Genomic DNA, 25815 nt, shown 5'->3' with positions numbered 1-25815 from the left:
AACATTTTTCTGTGGAGTTTTGTCTGGGAAATATGTTTCTTTCTCACTGCAGCCTTTTAGCTATTATTTACAGTAAAACTGTTTCTTCTGCTGGAAACCAACTTCCTTTATCTGTCATCGAGATTGCTGATCAGGCAGCATAGCATAATGCCAGCTGCTTTTTTAATTCGTATTGATTACTTGGGTTGCTAACATTAACAGATAAATCAAGATCTAGGATTTTAAATAAGAATTGGAAATATCAAGTGATATCAAGTTCCTCATTTGCCAGTGCATCTTTCTTTCTGTCTTTCTTTCTGTGTAGGTCTGCTGTATGTACACCACGCCCACCTTTCTTTATACGGCCCACCCTGTTGTAGATACGGAAACTCAATAAGAGATTAAAGCGATCCATTTATAGATTTTACCTCTTCCAAGGCAAAGCAATGACAGTCCTGTAGACTAATGTTGTTTGATTATTCATAGAATTTTTACAGCTACAGTACAACCTTCCCTACACCACCCTGCCCATGTGCCATAACTATGAACTGGATAGCCATACCTTTAGGGTAAGAGTGTATCGTACTTTCCATGCCCATTCAATACCTGGATTACCTGAATTAGTGTCAGTTGTAAAAGTACGTTTGGTAATGCGGATTTGTGTCCTGGTTCTTTGTTGTTGTTTTGTTTATAGAGTCACAGAAATGTAGAACTGGAAGGAATCTCTAGAGGTTATCTAGTCCATCCCCCAATGCTGAGACAAGTATACCTAGACCATCCCTAACAGGTGTTTGCCTAAGTTGTTCTTAAAAACCTTCGATGGACATTCCACAAACTCTCTTGGTAACCAGTTCCTTATTCTTAGAAAGCTTTTCCTGATATCTAACCTAAATCTTCCTTGCTGCAGATTAAGCTGATTGTTTCTTGTTTGATGATGGAGGACAATTGATTACCATTCTCTTTATAACCGCTCTTAATATATTTGAAGATTATCAGGTCCCCCATCAGTCTTCTTTTTTCAAGTTTTTTTTAACCTTTTCTCAGAGTTCAGGATTTTTAAACGTTCATTTTTATTGCTCTCCTCTGGACTTGCTCCAGTTTGTCCACATCTTTTTTAAAGTGTCGTACCCAAAACTATACACAATACTCCAACTATCCTCACAGCTGCCGAGTACAGTGAAACAATTGTCTCCAATTTCTTACATTCGACACTCCTGTTAATGCAGCAAAGAGTCCTTCGTCGGATGCATTCACCCATGAAAGCTCATGCTCCAATTCGTCTGTTAGTCTATAAGGTTCCACAGGACTCTTTGCTGCTTTTGCAGACTAACACAGCTACCCCTCTGATACTTGATTCCTGTTAATATACCCCAGAACTATATTAGATATTTTTGCAACTGCATAACATTGTTGACTCGTATTCAATTTGTGATCCGCTGTAGCCCGCAGATCCTTTTCACCAGTCTACTGTCTAGTCATTTATTCCCTGTGTTGTAGTTGTGCATTTGGTTTTTTTTTAAAAGGATATTAACCATGTTAGAGAAGGAAATTAGGTTGGTTTGGCATGATTTGTTCTTGACAAATCCATATTGGCTATTACTTGTAGCCCTGTTATCCTTTAGGTGCTTACCAACAGATTGTATAATAATTTGTATTGAAGTGTGTCTGACTGATCTATAATTCCCTGGTGCCTCTTTGTTCCCAATTTTAAAGATAGGTACTATATTTGCCCATCTCCATTCATGTAGGACCTCATTCATCCTCTGTGAGTTCTCAAAGATAATTGCTAATTGTTCCAGAATGGATACAGCTAGTTCCTTAACTATCCTCGCTTAAATTTCATCAGATCTTGCCAGCTTGAATATATGTAACTTATCTAAATATTCTTTAAACTGATCTTTCCCTATTCTGACTTGTTGTTAATATTAATTGTGGAAGCATTTTGCTGCCATTAAACTTTTTATTGAAGACTGAAGGAAAAAAGGCATTAAACAGCTCAGCCTTCTTGGTGTCATCCATTATTAGCTGTCCTTCCCCATTAAGTGAACTTATATTTCCCTTTGTCTTTTTCTTGCTTTTTGTGTATGTATATAACCTCTTTTTGTTGCCTTTTATGTCACCTATTTAATGAAGGGTATAACGAGTGGGGTCCCACAGGAATAGTTCTGGGTCCAGTTCTGTTCAATATCTTCATCAATGATTTAGATAATGGCATAGAGAGTACACTTATAAAGTTTGCGGATGATACCAAGCTGGGAGGGGTTGCAAGTGCTTTGGCGGTTAGTATTAAAATTCAAAATGATCTGGACAAACTGGAGAAATGATCTGAAGTAAATAGAATGAAATTCAATAAGGACAAATGCAAAGTATTCCACTTAGGAAGGAACAATCAGTTGCATGCATACAAAATGGAAAATGACTTCCTAGGAAGGAGTACTGTGGAAAGGGATCTGGGGGTCATAGTGGATCACAAGCTAAATATGAGTCAACAATGTAACGCTGTTGCAAAAAATGAAACATCATTCTGGGATGTATTAGCAAGAGTATTATAAGCAAGACACAAGAAGTAATTCTTCCGCTCTACTCTGCGCTGATTAAGCCTCAACTGGAGTATTGGGAGTTCTGGGCACCACATTTTAGAAAAGATGTGGACAAATTGGGAAAAGTCCAGAGAACAGCAACAAAAATGATTAAAGGTCTAGAAAACATGACAAGGAGGAGGGAGAAAAATTGTTGTTCTTAACCTCTGAGGATAGGACAAGAAGCAATGGACTTAAATTGCAGCAAGGGCGGTTTAGGTTGAACATTAGGAAAAACTTCCTAACTATCAGAGTGGTTAAGCACTGGAATAAATTGCCTAGGGAGGTTGTGGAATCTTCCTCACTGAGGATTTTTAAAAGAAGGCTGGACAAACGCCTGTCAGGGATGATCTAGATAATACTTAGTTCTGCCTTGAGTACAGAGGACTGGACTAGATGACCTCTCGAGGTCCCTTCCAGTTCTATGATTCTGTGAAGTTAGGATGGTACCCAGAGGGCCCAGTCAGGATTGGGTTCATATTCTTAAAGAGCACTGAATAAGCATGTAAATTGACACAGTCCCTGCCTTGTCTAAAAATATCAACAACTTATGACAGGAATGAGAGAGGGACAGCATAAAATGCATTCAATTTGTGCAGTTGTTTGTGTACGTATATATGGATTTTTAAAACAATCAGAATAAATATCAGCTATCTCTTAGTGTCCCTCAGTCTTCACCCATCATTATTTAGTTGATATTGTGTAGGCACTGCAGTAGAAGTGAGTCTTGAGAAGGGCTTTCAAGGAGGGAAGGGAAATGACCTTATGGACTAGTTCAGAGAACATGTAATGTCTAGGGAGTAGCATGAAAGAAAGTAAGAAGATGTTTGTGGCAGAAATGAGCAGTAGAGGTTGGCAGTGCTAGCTGAGCCATGAAGCAGTGGACAATGCAATAGGACAGAGGTTCTCAAACTTTTTTGGTGACTGACCCCTTTTCAAATGCAATATTAATCATGGACCCCCAACTGAGAAACTGATTGACAAAAGCATATGTGGTCATGTAAACACGTACTGTTAGTAATGCTTTAAGAAAAAGAACATACGAGTATTTATAGATATCAGTGAGATGGGTGTGCCTGCTTTTTACTGAAGTCTACCTATCCTTGGTGTGATAGTTGACAAGCAAACTCGTAAATCATTCTCCACTTCCAGTCGGGATCTGAACTTTGTCGTCTTAGCTGTCATGGCAGAGAATGATGCTTCACATATATATTTTACTGGGAACGGTAGCAACGCTTTCATTGCTTCTGTAACTAAAACTGAGTTGTACTCAGCAACAGTTGGCCAAAACTGGCAAGGTGTCATTTCCTGAAACTTAATTTTCAGTATGTGGGCACAGGATATTTTGAGCAGCTCTTGTTCTGTTTTTTCCACTCAAATGGCAAGATCACATATTAAAAGTTGAGAATGGATCCCAAACCCAATCATATTCCTCCACGTTTACATTTTAAAGTAAACAATGAAGTATTCTGCCAAAATTTGAAAGATGAGCAACAGTTCTGTCTCTCACACAGTCAGTTATGTTGTTAGTATCCAGAAATTCTATCAGTAGTGGAAACGTATCTGAGATTCCACAGCTCAGTCTCGTTTTCCAAATGTCAACTTTCTTCTGAAATGCTCTGCTTGTCACTCGCCTCAAGTATGGTTTTGCCACTCCCTTGTGTGAACGGGTTCAATGCATTCAACAAGTTAAAAATGTCTGCAAAATATGCAAGCTTTGCGATCCATATCGGGTCAGAAAAATTTGTGGCAATCATGGGATTGTGCTAGAAAGAAAACCTAGCAGCTGTTTGCGAAGCTCAAAAACTCTTTCCAACACTCTCCCGTGAGATAGCCAACACAATTCCATATGAAACAATAATTTATGTCCTGCACCCATTTCTAGACACAGCTTTGCAGAAAGGCATGAATTCAAAGGCCAGGACTTCACAAAATTCACATCTGTCACAGCTGCATTTACCACATCATTCAAGTTGGGTTTCATTTTCTTTGATGCAAGATCCTGGTGATGCATAATATATTGTACTATTACTTGTAGGTTTATGACTCGTATTCTTGCTACACCGCCACTCCTATTGCCTGCCATAGTGGTAGCACCATCCATACCAATGGTAGTGCACTTCTCCCAATTCAGCAATTCAGCTTGCATGAAATCATCCAATAATTTGACTATTTCCTGACCTGTTGTCCATTCTGCTAACTCCTGACAAAAAAGAAAATCTTCCAAAATTTCCCTCAGCCAGATATAACGAACAAAAACTAATAATTGTGCTGCATTACCAGTATCAGTAGTCTCATCAAGCTGAATTACAAACTGTTCACATGTACATAGTCTTTCAGTTAGGATTTTACATCATTTAAAAACTCTTCAATTCTCCTTCTAACTATATCATTAGAAAGTGGCGTGGTCTTAAGTTTCTTCATTGCATCTTTGCTTACCATCACTTTGCACATTTCTACAGCAGCTGGAAGACTCAGTTGTTCTCCAGTGGTAAGGGATTTTTTACTCTTTGCAGTCTGAAGTGCTGTTAAGAAAGATGCTTTCAAAACCTTTCCCAGAACCGATGTAATGTTTGTCATTTGAGTTTTCTATCTATTGTACTCTTCTTTCTTTAACTGAAGAAAGTTCTCTGGGTTTATCTTTACACTCCAGGTGACTTGTTGTGAGGTGTCATTTCAGTTTTGCAGATTTCATTGCTTCATTTGATAGGATTCATAAGCATACAATGCATTGCAGTCGTCCATCATTAAATTCCATAGAACCAAAATCAGTATAACTTCTGTCAAACTTTCTTTTCATTTGTTTCTTCTTGGCTCTGCATTGTCTATGGGTTCAGCAAAATTAGCAGTACTAGTATGAGGACGTTTTTAAAAACTTATCCATTTATAGTGTAATTTGCTTGCACACTATAAAAATATATTCAATTTTCATCTGCCAAAGACGTCTCAGTTATCAAAAAAACCAAAACAAACAAACAAAAAACAACCACCAGACATCACTTCTAATTTGCTGTCACAAAGCAGTGAGATTTTTTTGTTAACACTTATGCCGTGTGAGTATTACGATGTTGTTCATGCACCATGGAATATGTTGTGTAAGTAGAAATAGTAGATCTGTCAGTTTTAATCATTAGGCAATGCAGATGTGCAGTGAGATTATTTTTTTTTATTTTTCTGCAACCCCTTAGACATTCCTAGTGTGCTCATATGTCTCCCCATTCCCACAGAAGCCCATGATTACTGAAACTCCCACAGTCCTCTATAGAGACTCTTGATGACCACACTCCTTCATAGATACTGATGGCTTCCTATGCACTACCCATATAGGCCTCCCAGTGTGCTCTTTTGCTTCCTTTTTCTTTAAGAAGCATAGCTTTTTTTCACAAAACACAAGTAATGCTACCCAAGCATTACAAAAAGCTATTTCATAATTTTCAAGTGCACTGTTCTGAGCCACAGATGAGGCAGTGGTGATATAGCACTTTTGATAAACCTTACCTTTTTAACAATTAATTGTCAGATAGTCTTAAAGGAGAACCAGATGTTAGAAAAGTCTTGAGGGGACACTGACTCTGGAGTGCTTTGTCTTTCTCTCATTCAAAGAGAGAAGAATTAATTAACTCTTTTCTTTATCTTTAGCTTCTCATGTCTGTGTTTGACAACAGTATGAAAACTTCTGGAGTCATTGAAAGTGACCCTTTTGACTGGGAGAAGAGTGGAACTGATGGCTCTCTGACGACGACGACAACATCAACAACTCCTCAGTTACATACTCGCCTGACCCCAGCTGCAATTGGGTATGTTCAAGCATTTCCTATATTAACCTAAACAGACAACCACTTAGCACCAGGGGAAGGTCATCTGTCACATCTTTTTCTCCAGGGTGTTAACTAATAGGGTATTGCAGGATACTAGGTCTCCCCTTGGTCACTATTGAGCCTCTCCAAAAAAAAAAAAATGCTGCTGTTCTAAATATACAGAATTATATACAGAATTATATATAAAAAAATAAAATAATGTCAGTTATGAATGTTGATACATACCTGGGTTAAGAAATCACTTTATTAGATTACCATTCTCCATTCAAGCTTTTGCTAAGGCCTATGTTAAGAACCTATGGCTTGATCCCTAGCCCATTGAACTCAATGAGAGACTTCCGTTGCCTTTTGTGGGCTTTAAATAGTCACTAATGAGGAGCACTTGCAAATCTCTTTGAGATCCAAAGATGAAAAGTATTGTACTTATGTGAATGCAACATACTATAATAAGATATAATATAAAATATAACATATGTTCACCAGATGATCTCTTTGACATAAGGAATCAGGAAGAATGTGATTTCCAGCTTTAGAAAGTAACTGCAAAGTCAGTAGAAAAATAGCTTTTAAAAGATTTGCTTTATTCTCATAACTGAATTACGTATATACAGTTTTATGGTATGATGTAATTTTATTTTTCAAATTTTATGTTGACTGGAAGTTTTGATACTGAAGTCTGTGTCTTGAGCGCATGGGAATACGAGAGTCATTTCCACTGCATTATTTTTCACTTCTTCCTTTGTAGAATAGCCAATGCCACACCTATCCCAGGAGATTTGCTGCGAGAGAACACGGATGAGGTGTTTCCAGATGAGCAGCTCAGTGATGGGGAGAATGGTATTCCTATTGGAGTCTCACCAGAGAAACTGCCTGGGTCCCCTGGACATCAACGTCCTCAGGAAAAAGATGTCTGGGAGGAGATGGATGCCAACAGAAACAAAATAAAGCGGGGGATCTGTAAGGTATTTGTAGAATTGCAGTGGGAAAAACCTCTCTCAGCAATTTCCTGGCATCATCAGGAACATGATAATGTGGCATGATGAGTAATAGAAGAGCAAATGCTCATTTGGCACTTTAAATATTCTGCATTTTGACCAGAGAGAATGTTTTTCCAAAGCAGAAGGCTGCATAATTCAATGGGTTAGTGCTCTTTTCACTTCTAAAGGCCATGATTCATATTGGGTTCAAAGATGGTTTTGTTTCCTAGTCACTGAATAAGGTCAGAAGTGTTTTCTTGCACTTTCCATGGTAGTAATTAAGGGTGAAGATGTGAAAATAGACCAGAATTAACTCTCCAGTCAACAAAATAAATGATTGGTATTCTCCATTTAGTCAATATTGCATGCTTGTCTTCATAATGTAACATATCACTCAGTTTTTGTTGAGTAGAATCCCGTGACTGGAAAACTAGAAGTACTAAGGGTCAAAATTGAGATACTTTGACAAAATTAATGGAAGGGAAACTTGCTCAGTGCTTGTCTGGCTTATAGCTGGCTCTTGACAGTGATCCCAGTCTCTCACTATCATTACTTCTATTATTCTCTCTCTGTCTCTGTCTCTCTCTCTCGCTCATATTCAGACAATTGTAGCCAGTGCTCCTCTGATGTGAAAATGTCATCAGTAGCTGAAAGAAGGTGTTATTGAAATGTTCTTTAAGCTGAAATACTATCTAGTGGCAGGGCTGTGTATTATTTTTCCGCGTATACGTAAAATGTGTTGGGGGGAGGCCAGACTGCTGCAATACTTATTTTTGTACCTGCTAATGTGTATTAGTTTTTTAAGGGGAAATGGCGGAAGACAGATGGACTTTTTCTCTTTTGGGGCCAAATTCAGCTCAGATATAAGCAGATACAAGTTTCATTGATAACAGTGGGAGTTACATCTGGGGATCAGAGTGATCCTTCAACACTGAATTATACCCAGTTGATCTACAAAGTGAGATGCAGTTGGACATCTGATTTTAATTTCTAATAAACATTGTTTCATATAAAAACACTACCTTGTAGACTTTGAGTGCAATGGTATTGCATGCCTCAGATATGCATAAGGATGAGTTAACATGAAGATTAACCTTTCATCAATAAATGAAAGAGGTTATGACTGCAAAGCAGTATGAAGAACTTCGTAGGCTTCTGGATTCGGCCAGTTATTGATGGGAATTCCAGAAATGGGAATGGAGATCAATATACATCTAAAATCTGGGAAATGTGATGTATTGTTTTCTTCCATTGACTCCTTCCATCCTGAGACTTAATGAAAACCAGTGTTGCTGGCAATTAATCCCTAATTTAGATTTATGCCTTAGGAAACTGGTAGCTGATGATCACATATAAACTACATGAAATATGGCATGAACTTCTGCTGGAGGAGCATCCTCAACATGAATTGATTTGTTATAGGATAGAAGCATTGGGTTATATGCACTGCATACACTGTTGTGTCTTCCTCGATTTCAGAACTCCTAAAAATTACATTTTTATTGCTATTTGTGCTTTATTTGTACAGGCTTCTACAGAGGAGGAAAACAGCCATGGACCAGTGAATGGAATGCTTAATGCACCAAGCCTTGATTCTCCAGTTCGAGTCCGCTCAGAGACCACCCAGCCAGACAGGGATGTCCCACTGATGAGAAAGTTACGTTCAATCCACAGCTTTGAACTGGAGAAACGCCTGACCTTGGAGTCAAAGCCAGACACTGATAAATTTCTTGAGACCTGGTAAAGAGAAAATTTCTATCTCACTTTTATGCTTGGATTTTTTAGGGGCTTGTTGGCTTAGACTGTATTTTCTTTTCTCTAGTACTGTATCCATGGACAGTGATCAGTGAAAACCAGAAATAGAGTTGCTGAGCTATGCTTATGCCAAGTATGGCTAGTAATGTCTACTGGATTGATAGTATTTGCTCTGAGGAACGTCCCTGGCTTCTATCCCATTTTGCATTTTTAAGTTACATTTTTATTGAATTTTTATTACTATTTACACTAAGCCAAAGGTGTTCATGCCATTTTATAGACAAATAAAGACAAAGTCCTTACCTCAAGGAATTCTTAGTTTAAGTGCCCATTTCTATCACACTTCTGCTGATCACACTTCATGAATAGTTCTGTTGACTTCAGTGGGACTTCTTGTGGGAGTCAGTGCAACTTAACTTGGATAAACATTACAGAATCAAGCACTAAATTAGATATAGGCATAGATTATCTCTGGTAAGGTGTAATGTGTATGAGGAGCAGGATTTATGTAAAATAAAATGAGTTGACTTGTTTCTGTAGTGCATGTGTCATTAATTTCACTTTTATATTTCAAAAGTTGTCAGGAATGCAGCAGTGCTGGAAAGCTTGTTAGGAGGGGTGGGTTTTGAGAAAGAATTTGAAGGTGGAGAAGTAGGTTGTGTGAGTACAGGATCAGGGAATTTAGTCCAGTTGAAGGAAGTATTATGGAAGGATAACACACAGGGAGGCTAGAGAGAGGGGGTGTTGGCAGATCATAAAGCTAAGTTGGGAAGCAATAGAAGAAGAGAGTTGAAATCTAGGCATTGGTAGAGCTGTGCAGAGCCTTGAACATGAGAACAAGGAATTTGAATTTGATGCAGAGCTTACATGAGTAGAGGAAGACATGATCAGAGTAGACAGAGAGGAAGAGAAATTTAGTAGTATTTTGGATAAATGAGAGAGGTTCAAAGATTGAGTCATGTATAAACTAAAACTGAGACATAGAGTTGTACATCATACTTAATTAAGGACAGAGAAAGGCAGCTATCACACACCAGTAATAGAACTTAAGTTTCATCGTTTCCTTAACACCTCCTCACTCACAGTGGACAACAAAGGGAGAGATTTACATTCCTGAGTAATAAAAACTCATTAGTGCTCTTCAGACAAAACAAGAGAACATTCCGTGCTACAGAGAGATGGGACGAACGTCCATGTTTGTCACAAAGCAAAACTGCAGCAGTTAGAAAATCCTTGCAGGTAGATAGCAAAGGTATATTTAGGCTGGCTTATTACATTGTAATAACAAAGTTATGAAACAAAAAAAGTTGATGTGGTGCATGATTATTCTTATGTCATCCTCGGCCTCCCAACCTCCTTTTTTGCGTTCGATAGCAAAAGGGAAGTACTGAATCTAGGCTGAAATGTTTTGGCATTAGTTCATGCAGGTGAGGAGCTGGTTTCCATTTTTATTTCCTGTTTTCCTCTGACTTTTTCAGTAAGATTGCTGTAGAGCCCTTATTAGGCAGGAGTAACATGTTTACATGCGAAACATTTGGTTGCAGGCATCTCCATAACGGCTGCTTGAAAATTGTTTCTTATACTCATCTTTGGATCTGTAAGACACACTATGACTGGCACTGCACTGGCTATCTGATACCACCCTGACTAATGTCTATGCTCTGCTCTCTCTTATTTTCCCAGTTTAAATACATACATGAAATTTACATATGAATCCCTAAGAACTTTATTCCATTGTCACCAGATGCCAGAGCTATCTTTTGGTAACTGGGAGGTAAAAGTTAATTTAAAAAAATAAATAAATAATTCCCTTTCTTTCTCTCTATATATCCCCAGATTTCTCTGGCTTGGGACAGGGAGCTCTGTATTGTCCAGCATTTCCCACCTTACTCACCATAGTCATACCACTTGACTGATGCTGCACATGCTTGCAAAGTTAACTCTGTGGGTTATTTTTGGTTTGTTTTACCTCCCATTTTTTGAAGGTTTCAGCTGTTGAAGGCTAGTTCTAAAAAGTGGTAGGAAACACTGCAGTAGACTCTGAAGTGAATTTAGCTTGGCTCTTATGGCAGAATTCAGATAGTGTAATTCATTCTTAATTAATTCATATATCTTTCTCTCCTAAGCTTGCAGAAGATGCAGAAAGATTCAAATGCTGGGAAAGAAACTGCTGTTGCTGCTCCTCCTCTTCCTCAGAAAATGTCTGTTCCTGCTGTGGCTGCCCGCGGTGACCGTGTCTGGCATTATGATGAAGAATATCTTCCTGATGCTTCTAAGCCTGCTTCAGCCAGTTCTCCAGAACAAGTTGATGGCATTGTTAGTAATGGCTTTGTGGCTGTCAACTTAAGCTCCTGCCAGCAGGAGGTTGATTCCAAGGAATGGGTGATAGTAGATAAGGAACGGGATTTGCAGGATTTCAGGACCAATGGGGCTTTAGTACATAAAACAACTGGAAGTCCCTCAGATGAGGAGCCTGAGGTGCTACAAGTCCTAGAGGAATCCCCCCAAGAGGAACAGCTAAGACTGAGTACTTGGGCAGAAAACAACGTCCGTGCCAAGAATGAGGCTGTAGGTGTGGGGTTAGATCTACCTGTTGATCATGCTACTGCTGCTTCTGAACAATTTTCAGATAAATTAGAATTTATGGCTGGAGTTGCTGGTCAGCTTCTTGCAGCCACACCTTCAAGTCCAGTGGAGGCCCAAGCAGAAGGAGCCCTCACTCTGGTAAGAAAACACAGAGTTGTAATCATATCTTTACTCTCTATTCAGAGCTATATGATAATAAAGCAGTAAATGAAAAGGCAGTGGCTAAAGTGTAAGCAGGGTTTTGGAATGTTTAGGTTATGGGATATGGGACTTGACTCGGCACCAAGGATTTCCCAGGATCTGCTAAATTTGTGTCTAAATTCTGCAAGAGGTTTGCTATTGGTTCAGCAGTGAACAACCCTCAGAACTGGGCTTTATTAAAAAATATACATTAAAAAGAACCTTTTAACCAATGAAATATACACATATGTATGTTCTTATGAGTAAATAAACAGAAAGTCTAACAAATGTGTAAAATACTATACAATAATATGTTATGTCCTGTAGAAAAAGTCTAAAAGGCAGAAGCTAGTATTGTACCAAAAAAAACAAAGTTCCTTGCTCCCTCCATCCTATAATTAGGTTCTTCCTTCTGAATTTTCTTTGCTGCTTTCTGCTCCTGAAACAACTTTTTGGCTTCCCTGTTTGACTGGCTATAATCTGTTTATAGATCGTAGGAACTTCTAGTGCACCGACACTGTAATAGTTATGTTTCTGCAACCCCTGATATCTTTTGCACGAGCAACAGTTCCTTGCAGGCTTCTCTAACTCCACTGCTACTTCACACTTCTGAAATAGTTCTGTAATTGCTTGTCATCTGCCTCTCTTCTGCTGGACAGATTGCTCAACAGATTCCTCTGCTCCTTCTCCAGTTGGCATGTTTCTCTTTTCTCTCTCATACATCCCTCACCTGCACAGTTCCCAATAGTTTTCCTTCCCCCTCAGACGTCTCCATCACCAAATAATGCTCCCTCCAACTTCATTTCTCCTTTCCTTTCTTAAAGAGACAGTGTGGTTTAGTGGTTAAACCAGGTATAGGGACTCAGGACTTGTGATTTCAATTCTTGCCTTTTGCACTTACTGTGTCATCTGGGTCACACAGGTCAGTATTCTCAAACTTGGGTGCCTTAAGTTAGGCATTGAAATCCATATTTAGGCACCTAAATTAAACCAATGGCATCTGTAGGAGTACAGTATCTCTGAATATCAGGCCACATTTATTTAAGTACCTAACCTTAAGTACCCATATTTGAAAGTATTTGTCTTAATCTCTCTACTTCTTATTTTTTCTGTATTATGGTTAACTGCAGCATATTGCTTAGAAGAGACTTCTTTTCAGTGGGGGTGGCAATATTCTGTTTTCCAAAATAAATCCCAAAGTTAAAAGTTAAAAAGATAGGTTTCAAAAATCCTAATAAACCTGGTTTCACTTCTTTCTTACTTTATACCACAGTTTTAAAAAGTCAAAGTCCTTTTTGCCAAAAGAGGGGCTGCAAAAATATATATCCCTTAATGCTCCTGATCACTTATAATTCAGGAATCTGAAATTGTATTACTTTAGGAAAATTCAGAGACGCAATTAAATAGTTCTACTTAATCTCTTCTACACATATGCAAATATCCCCATGTTCTCATGGAATATTAAAGACAGTAGAAATGTTTTATACATGGTTATTTAATTTTAGGCACACATTCTTTGCAAATTGTGTAATTTGCAGAAAGATTAAATATACAGAAAAGACCTTAAAATATCCAGCTGCTGCTAAGCTAAAGAGAACAAGAATTTTGAAACATACATTAGTAATGTGATCAACACAAAATATTGCAGTTTTAAAGTCGGTTGAGAACTCCATAATGATGTAGCACTGATTTACAGCTCAACTGTTGCTTTTTAACTATAGCCATAGTAGACAATGTTTGTGCAAAATGCTAATTTTTCAGTTCTTAGGTCCATGCAAAATTGCAAACTTCTTCATACAAATGTACTAGTTTATGGGTAATGGTTTGCTTACTTAAACTCTTGAGTATAGGTGGGATTGAAATTGTCTTGATTCTAGTGGAGTTGTCATTCACTGAAATAGTAGTGAACAATGTGAATTTCTGGAGAGAAAAGTGAAGGTGCACTGGGAAATGGAGATATCTGTAATCTAGGTTTTTGAATTGGACTATGTAGAGGAGCAAACTTTTGCTACAATGGTAAATGGGGTAGGATTATGGGCTGAACTGGGAAAAGAGAGATTTACAGGTAAATTTAAACTGCACTAGGAATGCTAGACATTTCAGAGAAGGTCAGTGGAGGAAATTTGTCTGCCTTGACAATGAATAAACAATATGAAATTGAAAATGGAAATGAAATTGGAAGTAAGAGTTGAGGTGATTTGGGTAACTTAATGTAAATTTGAAAAGGATTACCAAACAATGTGTTTCAAAGAGTCTGATCCCAAAGACCACTGAAGTTAGTGATTGGTCTTATTTCAGTGGCCTTTGAATCAGGGTCGAAGCGAGGCTGCTGCACAAATACCTAGTAGGTAGCATGGTGCTGCCTCCTTCTTATTTCTAGCTGCTTTTACAGCTGGTAGGCTTTTTATTTCAAAGGAGACCTGGATTCCTGTTGAAAGCAGTTGAAACAAGCAAGAAGAGTTTACCTCTAGTAGGGTTCATAGCTACTTAAGAGAGGGGGAGGAAACACTGATTGATAATCATGGGGGTCACACACATACCTAGGGAGACAGAAATAGAACTAGTCTTCAGGGTCTGAAGTCTTTGATGGAATGTCCAGGGGAGCAGAAAACCACTCCATTGGATAGTATGCCCTGGGGACCAAGGAGAGAGGGAAATAAAGAGGTTGAGAAATATTACAGGGAAGAGGGAGGAATGGATGAGGGGAAGGGGGTGGGGAGAAGAAGAGATGAAAAGTAAATGGTTTGATTAACATTTTTCCAAAAAGGCAAAACACTTATCATATTCAAAACAATTAGAAATGCATATACATTTCTCTAATATAACTGTTCCATGTAAGCATTTGCTTTAGTTGACATACATACATATAGTGCAAACGAGAAATGACATGTCCACTAAAATATCTTTTTATTAAGATTTGGTCCAAGTTATGAAAAAGTATGAGAGCCCCTAGCCTAGATATTATCTAAAGGAAGAAGGTAAACTGAGAACTAGAGACAGCAACTTCTGTGCAGTTCTGAGAGAGATTAGAGTTTGACTAGAATGAATCAAGTCTGTGACTAGGGCCGCAGTTCTTTGCCACTAATGTGAATGGGACCATTGATAAGCATTTTGGATAAATTTTTAGTACATAAACTTTTTTTGTGCTTGAATTAATCTCATCTTAAATAATATTAAGAATCCAACTTAAAGGAAGAGAATTCATGATTAAAGGTATAAAATTCAGCTTGATGCTGTAATTTCACTTCCGCATCCCACACAACTGTGCCATTCCTCCTTACTTTGGGCTCAACTTTCTGAAAAATAGTCAAATCTAATATTTTGACAGCCCACCAAAAATGTGCACGTATCATTGTACATTACTCACTCATCAGATGTCTCCTAGAGATCTGAAATGCCAATCCTGGCACTGTAGCTGAAGGGCTTTATAACTTACTAACTGTCCGAAATAATAGGGAAAGCAGAATCAGTTGAATTTCTAGCCACTTCAGCAGAAGTATTAAAACAAATCACAGCTCTGGTGGAAAAGACAGCGAGGAATAAACTAACAAGGGAGAAGTTTGGATGAAGAATAGGAGATAGAAAAATGGGCACATAGTGGCAGAGATATAGAATGAAATAAAATCAAAGGTAGTGAGAAACAGAATAGAGTGATGATGACAGATGTACATGTAAGGAGAATACGAAAATAATGAACTGAAGTAACTGAATTTAATTTGAGACACAGAGAATTTTACTTTTATATAGCACCTTTCATACAATACATAAATAACTGCACCACTGAAATGCAGCTACTTCTGGGGCAGAAGGTATTCGCAAAGCACACAACAACCAGAACAAAAGGAGGGAGACAAGAAGGGGAAATTTTTTGCTGGCTTGGATTGTGACCTCTTTCTGAATTCTGACTTATGCTGCCTACAAGAAGTTCAGCAAATTCATGTGGAGAATAAACCATCCGTGAAAAAGAACTCTGCCTTAAATAAGTTTTTCTTGTTGGTCTCTAATAAGGGTTCTGATTTATTATTATATTATGGTAAACTTCTACAGTTCCCTTACTTTTAAACTATTTCTCATCACTCAAATACTCTGATCGGTCTTTGAGTGGTGTTAAATTCCATCTGTCAGCCATATCTGGATTTGTTTCTCTAGTATAAGAATCCTAAATTTTGCGCACACTAGTGTAAAAAGGTTTTAATAAGGATGGTTGCATGTCTACTCACCTATTTGTGAGTCTTCACGTTCTTTGGATTTGGCTTTTGTGCCTACATAACTCATGAAACCACAGTTTGACCCCTTGCTTTGTAGAATGCATTTTATTGTATTTATCCATAAAGATTGCAGTTTTTTATTGGCTTAATCATTAGTTAGAATAGGCAGTGAAATCTGTCCTGATAACTGCCTTATTTGAATTTTAAAAAGAGTACTTTCAGGTCATCCGTAAACTGTCATTTTTAGGCCAGTTTAGACTGTAACATTTTGCAATAAATCAACAAACTTATTTTCATACAAGATTGGTGTTTTTTGAAGTACAAGCAGGTTTATTGAATCCTTCTTGTGCTGTGCTATTCAGCAAAACTTAGGCATGTTCTGGAGTTGTCAGTATCACTGTCCACAGGCCCTGTTGTATGCTGTCTCTATTTCTAGATGGAATATTAAAAATATGTTGTTTCAGGCAGGGGCAGCTCCAGGCACCAGCGCAGCAAGCACATGCCTGGGGCTGCAAGGTGGGGGGGGGGGGCGCGGCCTGCCGGTCATCATGATGGCAGTGGTCAGGGAGCCTTCGGCGGCGTTTCTGCGGGAGGTCCACTGGTCCTGCGGCTTTAGCAGCAATTTGGTGGCGGGTATGCCGAAGGCGCAGGACCAGTAGATCGCCTGCAGAACTGCCGCAGAATCTGCATGATCAGCAGACCTCCCACAGAAATGCCACCGAAGGCTCCCTGACTGCCGTGCTTGGGGCAGCAAAATACATAGAGCCGCGGCTGGTCTCAGGGCACACTATATAGTAACTGTAACTCTGGAACTCTGTAGGGTAGGCACTATGGCTTTGAAGAGCCCATTACCAAAATAAAATTGCTTTAGTCAGTATCTTCAGTTTCCATTGTTACATTCCTCCTTAACAAGGTTCACCAAATGAGTGCATCTCATCCACCTACAGCAGTATCTGGGAATAAACAGAAAGTGCATCCCATATGTATTGTAAAATGCTATCCTAAAATGGAAGAGTGGAGGAGATCCAGTGACTTTCATTCATAGTGGCTTCATTTGAAACTCTTCCTTGGGAAAGTTTCTCTTTCATACATGCTGCGTTGTGATTGTAGTTGAGGATTGGTCTGCCCCATAGGGAGGGAAACAAAGGAATGTTGCGGTATTACACAGTGACAACATAGGAAAATAACTATAGGGGGCGACGGAAACAATAAAGACAGGAAAAATAAGGATATCTTTGCATAATTAAGAAGTGGTGAGCAGCACTTTCATAGTTAAGGTTGCAACCAGTATTACATGTATAAAGCTTATTGTAACCTTCCTTCTAACTTTTTAAGTGAAGGTGATAGTGATCTGAATTGTGCATTTTCAGAAGTGTAGCATCCGAATTGAGTTTATGGCAAAGAGTAGAAAAAAATGACTTTCACGATGGAAAAAAATAACCCCATGATATATGAATGCTGGTTGGTTGAAAAAGTTTGGAAACTCATTCTAATATACTTTATAATGCACTGTAATGTATGCTGTGATTTCTTTTCACAGATTTCATCATTATAAAATTTACTTTAAGTTATTTGTGTTTCTGCATCAGAGATACCATTGTATATTTGTTGACCAATGAGATTGTCGTCTCCAGATTTAGATGACACAGCATTTGGCCTTTAAAAGTGTAGATGAAAATGGTATATAAGGTGTAAAGTGACGATAGTTTGGATTCTAAAGAGCATGAAGATTAAAAATAGTTTAATAGGGTACAGAAGGTGCTTAGGATACATAGCATCCATGGTGTCTGTAGGTCATATATGGTTTATCACTTAGTCTGTAACCCAGCTCTTGATAACATTCAAAAACACTGTAACATATTTTTTAAAAATAAGAAATTAAATAACAAAAACTTTATTGTAGTTAAGGTTGCAATGTGCAATTCAAGATGAGGCATACAATTAAATACATCCTTAAGAAAGCTCAAAATATTAAAAATATGGAAATTGCAAGCTAAAGTTTAAAAAATGACAAAAAATCTTAATACCTAGTATGTTCCCACAGACTATTAGAGACTGCATTTTAATATTTAATATTAATCACCGCAACTCAAAAAACTTGGATTCTGCATCTGTAACAAAATATTCAGAATGACTAAAAAGTAGAAGTTAACCTTTATCTGTTTATCTCATAACTTCCCTCAGAATTGTACCTAAAAACTTTAATACCGTATCTTATTCATACAACCGTAAGCAATCAACAAAATCAAATATATTTTAACAACTCAAGAACATATGAATACCAGATATCTCATTTTAGGTTTCTCTATCACTGTAGTATGTAAACAAATCCAGATAGCATTCTTTCTTTACTAAGCAAAATAATTTCATGTACCCCTAATTAGACTAAAATCAGTAGAGACAAAAGCTACTGTATGAACATAGAGTAAACATCACTATTATGTCAGATGAAAAAACTACGTCTAGTACATTAAAACAGGAGCTATTTATTTCATAAGCGCCAGTACTCAGTTATCCAAATGTATGATGTTTAAAATGTACATAAGGGACCGGTCGAATTCCTAATAAAGAGAAAGAAAAGACTAGCATTCCCTTCAACAGATGTTAAATCAGTCCCTAAAATAGTAAAGCAAATCCAGGGGTAGAGCAAATGTCATTTGAATGCTGGTGATTTAAAAGTTTTGTGTATGGATAAAATCAGTGATAATGTTGGTATCGGAATTGTTTGTGTAATCATAGCAACCTTAAATGAAACTTACTGATATTTAGTTGTTTTCTGATTTAATGTAGATAGTGTGCCCATGTGAAGAATTACAAACAGGCAAAGGGACAAATTTTGCTCTTGTTGATGCTGATTTCAGTTACATTGCACCTGTGGCTATGAGCAAAAATTGCCTGAAAGAATAAAATTTCAGTTTAATACTACAGAGCCAAATAAAGTGTCAGGAAAAAGGGGTAAAATGGATCTGGAAATAGTACAGTAGGTGGAAAAACACTGGGTCTGGGGGATTTAATATAAGTTCTGAAACAACTCAGTTTCTTCCTTCCTCCAGATGATTCTGAACACTGCTCTGAGAACGCTGAACACGAGATGCTTTGGGGAATGAAGAATCATTCTGTCTGTCCCCACATCTGTTTTATGGTACAAACCATGTAAATAGTGAAGTTGAAAGATCAGAAATTATTTGGAAAAAATTATGTAGCCTTTTTGTGTTGCTTTTCAAATAATAATAATCATAATCCTGTGGAAAACTGTAGGAAGTGTCAGAATTGACAGCAGGTATGTGTTCTCCGCACTTGCACTCTAGATTTCTGGCTCATTATTTCCATACCATTGCTTTTTTTTTTTTTTCCCCTTGTCATTGGACATCCTCAAGAGGGCTTCTGAATTTGGTCCCTATCTCTTGTGAAGAACTGATTGATTGAGGGTGATGAAACCGCTATGATTGTGGGAGGGAAGAAGAGAGAGATTATGTGTATATAGAAAATTGGCAGAGTAGGTAAGTGGAAGGAGAAACCTTTACGTAAGAAAGAGAAGTGGGAAATGCACACATGTGGGAAAAAAAAAAAGGCAAAAAAACCTAGAGCTGATTAGTAGTAACACACCACAGGATGTGGAGGACAGTGAAAACTGCCAGGATAATTGCATACCTTTGGGCAGTATGGGTCATGAGACCAAGGTTCAAGCGTCTTCAGCCATCCACACCAGAGGAGTCACACTATATAAGCTTATTTCTCAAAGTGTGTTTCTTTTTTCTTTTTATTTTTTGTAATCAAGTATTGTTTTTAAATATAATGGTGACAAAGTCTCATATGTGAAGAGGTGTTGGTCAGTTATAATCAGGTGTTGGTCAGATTTATTATTTTATAATTATTTTATCTATTTTATAGATCCACAGAGAGAGAAAAAGCACCTGTTAATAAGTTACAACAGAAACTCCTGTTCAGCCAAAACAATGCTTGTATCCCCTCACAGGCTGTTTACCTGTTGTTGTATTGTTACTGTATTAGTATCAAATTGAAACAAGCTATACAATTCCACCTTTCCTTTTCCTTTGAAATGTTCTTCCCTTTATTTTAGAGTTCCTCCTCTTTTAATTTTAATGTATCTTCCTTCTTCACACGCTGTTTTTATGACTCATTGGGCATAGGTTTTTTTTTTTGTAAGTGAACGACAGCTGTACTGTGTGGGAACCGAAGCTCTAGGAATGATGCTGTTGTTAACACCTTCTCCTTGGAAACTGTGCAATACATCCACAGTACTCTCAATATCCAATCATAATAGGAAGACAAATGGGATTCCCAAATACCAATGAAAATGAAAAAAATAGCAGTAATAGAAGTAATCAAATCCAATAAACTTTAAAGGAAATTTTTCCATATCTCTTCCTTTTCTGATTTTGTCTAAAAGTAATTGCAAAAAAGGAGATAAATAATAATCTCATCTGATCATTTTTAGCAATAGATATTCAACAGTTTTGCTTCAGTGCTTCTTAGGACTTGCAAAGATGTAGTTGGCTTCAGAGTTGTGCATCCAAGGGCTATAGGTTTTATTGGAGCTTTGTCTACCCTAAGTGAAAAGGTGTTCCAAAAAACTGCTAGCTGGAAGGCTTTGTTCTTACAGTTCCTGTACATTGCCTATTCTACACACCACAGCCATCCAAGCTCTTTCCAAGGTTTGTTTTTTTCCTGTTGGTTGCAACATTTGGGATGAAATCTTTAGCTCAGGCCTGATCCAGACAGTACAGGAATCCACAATTGCTATAGCTTCACCATTTTGGTTTGTTCTTTAATTTCATCCCATGATTTGGAAATTTCCCAGAAGTTGCTGCGTTTAGCCTCAGTGCTTATCCTTATAAATTGGGTGCTTCAGCCATCCCATTGGGCTTTGGTTCCACCACAGTTGCAAAGTATACTGTGTGTGGATCTGCAAAAATAGTTCGGTCACAAAACAATGTTGCTATGTTAAACAGTAGAAAAGACAAATGCAGTGATCAATAATTTCATGCACTCATTATCTTTGCAACAGTTTCTTTGCTTAATATTTATACCTATTCTATAGAGGACTAGAAGGCTGAAGAGAAAAAGGATGCTCACTTCTTACTGTGATACTAATTTTTTTAATGGGATGATAAATGTGGAGTTTTCTGATTTTTATCTCTCTTAAATTATCAGCTTTTAGCCTGAGAGAGAGATGTGATTCTGTCACTGTAAGAAAGCTACATGGGCAATAGGTCAAAAATAAATTGTTAAAATAATATATTTGAAAAACTTACTTTTTTCCCCACCATGTTGTTCTCACAGCTCAACTCATGTCACATGCTGCATTTCTCCACTCCGAGAATTTCAAGTCCCATCCTCCGCACCCTGAGCCCTATTGCCCATCTATCCTCCCACTCGGACCCCAAGAAAGAGGCTGGGTTACCCAGGAGTCAATCAGCAGAGAGCCATTCCTCCTCTTCCCGCTCAACTGGCCGTAGGCAACTTCCTATCATTCCCAGTGGCAACAAGTTTCCCCCTGTCATTCGCATCTCAAAAGCACAACTCCAACAGGTGAATAAGTCTTCGTCTTCATAAAAGCAACTGCACTGTATCAGTCATTTGCTAAGTTGTATGGTTCGTAGCTGCTTTGCAAAGCACAGTAATATGGAGGTGCTAATCGTTCTGCTATAAAATTTCTTTGTGAAAGCATATTGAGAAGATCTATTAAAGGAGCACCCAGTGTACTGCATCAAAGAACAGAGTCAGAAACATTTCCTGAGAAAGATAAGTTATTACCACCCAATGAGGTAAAAATAGAGTCAGAAATATTTCTTCTTCTGGAGAGGATATAGGCAAGATCAGTTAGGGATCTGTTGTTTGGGAAGTCATGATCAGGAAGTCCTGTAGATCTGCCGTTACTGGTGAGGATAGATTCAGGTTCCTTCAAGGGATTTTCAGTGGGAAAAGATGGGAGCATAAATCAAGAAGTGGATTCTTGGTTTAAAAAATAAAACCAAGAACTCTCCATTTGTGAAAATAGGATCATTTAGGAACATCTGATGAATTGTGGGGGGAGGAATATACAATTTGGTCCTCCTGGAAGGCTTTCAGTGGAGAAAAATAGGATCAGGAACCACCTGTGTCCTTTATTTGGGTATCTGTAACACTTAATAATCTAAAAACATTCCATTGCTTCCGGGGGGATAAAATAATGTTGGGACCAATCAATGAGAACTGCTATTAGCAAAGTTAATAGGGAAACTTATGTCCTCATTCTGTACTATGTCCAATTTTTGCAGCTGCTTTCCCGTTAAAAAGAGATTAGAGTTCAGAATTATACTTTGTGTCTCATAATTTTATGTTGTGGTTACAAAGATGTTATTTGAGATTTGCCGAGCAGCTTCAGCTTGCAATGACTATTAAAGCAGTGTGACATAACATTGATTACACATGGATCCAAACAGCTCATCATTCACCATTACACCATAAATGTTAATCTAGTCTAAAAAGAATTTCCACATTGTCTTCTGTTTTCTGCATATTTATTATTATAAATACCATATATCTAATGTTTGTTTTTTTCTATAAAGCATGGACAAATATATTGATTTGTTTAATGGTTAGCTTCTCTCAGTAGTTTAATAGGATCGATGGCTGGTGATGACAAGACAAACAGTGTGGTATGTATAATTATGTCAGAATTTTGTCAGCTAATCCAGTAATCAGTGTTTTCTCTCCAGCACCAAGCTTTTTTTCATCTCCATATAGAACGCTAGCCCCTCTTCCCAGCTGGACCCCAGGTGCTTGGAAATGGACAAATGTGCTGTCAGTTAGAAAGTGCCGGTACTAGATACATGGTATTGTAAAACACATGGGAAGCCAGAATATCCAGTTCCTTGTGGTGGTTGAACTGTATATACTAGGATATGAAAATGTTAGAGAAATAAACTCATTAAAAATATGCTTTAATGCTATAATGTTTCTTAGAGTTGCTTTTATCCCAGGATGCAGATTGGCCTAATTTTCTTTTATGTGCGTGCACAGTTTAGCTTCAGTTTTTTCCATCACAGATATAAAGTATTGCAAGTACAGTTAGCAAATTGTTCAGGCTGCCTCTCAGGTGGAGGAGGAAACTCTTTTTTCTCCTTGCAGTGAAGCTCTATTAGAGTCCTGCTAGCAGCATCCTTGTTTAGACACAGTTGTAGCTAAAATGGTTGTTATCCCTTTGTGGACAGGGTTGTAGGCCTCCCTCTAGATTGTAGCAAAACAGTGTCAGAATTATGCTTAAATAAGGGTTTTCCCAGAAAGTTGCTAATATAGTTTCCTTGGATAAGAGTAGATCAGGTTTAATTGTGATAGAAACTGTAAGGGTTTAGTCTAGCTCACAGCTGATAAGTTTCTGTCCATGAGTAGATTTAGTCTTTGCAAAGCAGGAAAGGTGCATTGAAACTAAACTACCTCCTTTTGTGAAAGAGACACTGCCAATTTTAAAAATAATGCTTTTGTCTGAAAATTGTCTGTCTGCTGTGTCACATAATGTAAATGAAAGAAATTAGGAAGGGCACGGGGCCGCGGCTTCTCTCCCTTGCTGGGCACTAGGCAGGTGCCCATAAATGCCCCAGTGGGCGCCATGGCCCCCACGGGCACCGTGTTGGGGACCACTGTTTTATGGAGTGCAAACCCAAAGGTTTTATGAAATTTGCCCCCTCCCTCAATGTAGAGGGAGATATGCACAACTTCTTGCGTCCTCCTCCCACTAGAATTACATAAACTGGGTTCTCTTATAAACAAGAAATAAATGTAACTACAAAAGGTGAATTTTAAGTGAATATAAGAGATAACAGAACAAAGCAGAATACTTCCAAATAAAGCAATGTGTAAACTAAGCTCAATATACTTAAGAAACAGGTTACAAAATGTACCCCAAATGTTATTTTAGACAGGTTGCAAAGTTTTTGTGGTTCAAAGTTCCAGTTATATTTCTTTTCAGACTGGATCCCTGTCTCAGTCTCAGTCTGGACTCCCCCCCGCCTTCGCTTCAGGTGGCTTTAGCAGTCTTTCTTCTTGGGCAGACAGGCCATGGAGAGGAGGAGTTGTGTTTGCCTTCCTCCTCACCCTTAAATAGGATTTACATAAAGCAGGAATCCTTTGTTTTCCAAACTTGACCCCTCCCCCTTCCCTTCAAGTGGAAACTTACAAGAGTCCCAGGTAATGTAGTGTTAGGTGACAAAACCACCTGACTCTGTAGTATCACAGCATTCATGAGTCAGTAGCAGTATGGAGCCTCTGCAGGAAGGCCAGGCCTTTTCACAGTCCATTGTCCTTGCTGATGGGCCATCCGCCCTGTCTGTTTTTTTCCATTGTTTTACCTGAAGTGTTAGCAGTGGGCGTCGCCCAAAGTAGCATAGTTGAAATACAGATACATAGTCAATATTCCTAACTTCAAATATACAAATGATACAGGCATACAAATTGGATAATCACATTCAGTAAATCATAACCTTTCCAGTGATATTACAAGACCCATCTTGCATAAAGTACATCTCAGTTATGTCATATTCATATCATAAACATATTTTCATAAAGAATATGGAGTGAAACGTCACAATAAGTACTGTACTATCTGCAGTGAAAGCATCCATTTTCAGTGACAAATTCTTCTGGTCCATTTCCCCCAACCTGCAGCTTTCTCTGATGGCAGCACAAGGTCAGAGTGAAGATTAGCAGAGTAAATAGTAAAAGTAACAGCATTTACATACAGCATTACTAGCTTTCTGTGTGGAAGGACAAGCCAAGTATAGGAGGAAATGTATGTCTGCCTAGTGGTAAAGTTTAAAAAAAAAAAAAAAAAAGCACTATGTAAAATGAGTTTTACTTTTTTTTTCTGATATTTATAGTTCCTTAAACCCACAGTCCTTCCAAGACCTCAGTATCTGAGGGAGCAAAATTCTACACCTGCACATCTAGCCATCCTATCTATCCCTATTGTAATCAGTTTTAATACCAGTCCCCAAATCAGTTCCAAAACAACTGTCATGTGATACATATTCTTTGCATCATAAATCCATTATTATAGGTAGGGGGAAGGCTGGGCCAGGAAGTGAAATGATATATGGAGCTTTTCAACTCTACCTTGGTAGCCAAAAATTGTTACCATCTGATGGTTCGTTTAGGCCTAGGTTTGTAAGGGTATTTAGTCATTGCTGCAGTCAGCGTTGCAATGCTTAAGTGATTTAGGAGCATGTCTCATTTTAATACGAGATTTAGGCACTTAGGAATCTAAATCCTATTGACATATGTGAAATGAGTAGGTAGTTATGATCCTGTGCTTAGTGGCCTAATACATCATAAAACCATTATTCTGCCTGTTACTGTTTGATACACTTGTTGGCAGCTTCAGCCGAGATGTCAAGGACTGTCAGACTTAAAAAAATCACATTTCTGTCCGAAAATATTTTACCTTCTGTTGTTACAATTGACATTGACACCTAAGATCACTAAAACGGAAAGAGATTGGACAATTTTTTTTCTGCTTTTAGTTTGTTTACTTTGTGAATTTACCAGCACTTTCTGCATAGTCAGTTCTTCCCCTGTTGTGTGTGTAAGTTTTTCACACAGCAAAAGGAGTGAGAAACCATTTTTAAAAATAGGAGAATGCAGTGTTTTCCCCAGGAATTGAAATGGGTGGGGTGTTTGAAGTTACAGGGGTGGGGGTCAGGGCTGATGAGGGGTGAGACCATAAGGGTGAAGG

At 38.1% G+C, this 25815-nt stretch overlaps 1 protein-coding gene across 5 annotated transcripts in view; it reads left to right on the top strand.

The window, feature by feature from the left end:
* TTBK2 (tau tubulin kinase 2) overlaps positions 1 to 25815 on the top strand; it is a 215266-nt gene that overhangs the window by 154938 nt on the left and 34513 nt on the right. For 4 of the 5 annotated variants that reach the window (XM_030559595.1, XM_030559593.1, XM_030559594.1 and 1 more), the window contains 5 exons: positions 6198 to 6355; positions 7122 to 7338; positions 8882 to 9093; positions 11235 to 11832; positions 21387 to 21635. In XM_030559595.1, the coding sequence (XP_030415455.1) occupies positions 6198 to 6355; positions 7122 to 7338; positions 8882 to 9093; positions 11235 to 11832; positions 21387 to 21635 (1434 nt within the window). The remainder of the gene's footprint in view (positions 1 to 6197; positions 6356 to 7121; positions 7339 to 8881; positions 9094 to 11234; positions 11833 to 21386; positions 21636 to 25815) is intronic. The other variant, XM_030559596.1, reaches the window with a different exon arrangement.

The sequence above is a fragment of the Gopherus evgoodei genome, chromosome 4 (genome assembly GCF_007399415.2).
Source record: "Gopherus evgoodei ecotype Sinaloan lineage chromosome 4, rGopEvg1_v1.p, whole genome shotgun sequence".
Taxonomy (NCBI): Eukaryota; Metazoa; Chordata; order Testudines; family Testudinidae; genus Gopherus; species Gopherus evgoodei.
Note: the sequence above shows the minus strand (reverse complement) of the source record. Positions and strands in the feature narration are given on the sequence as shown.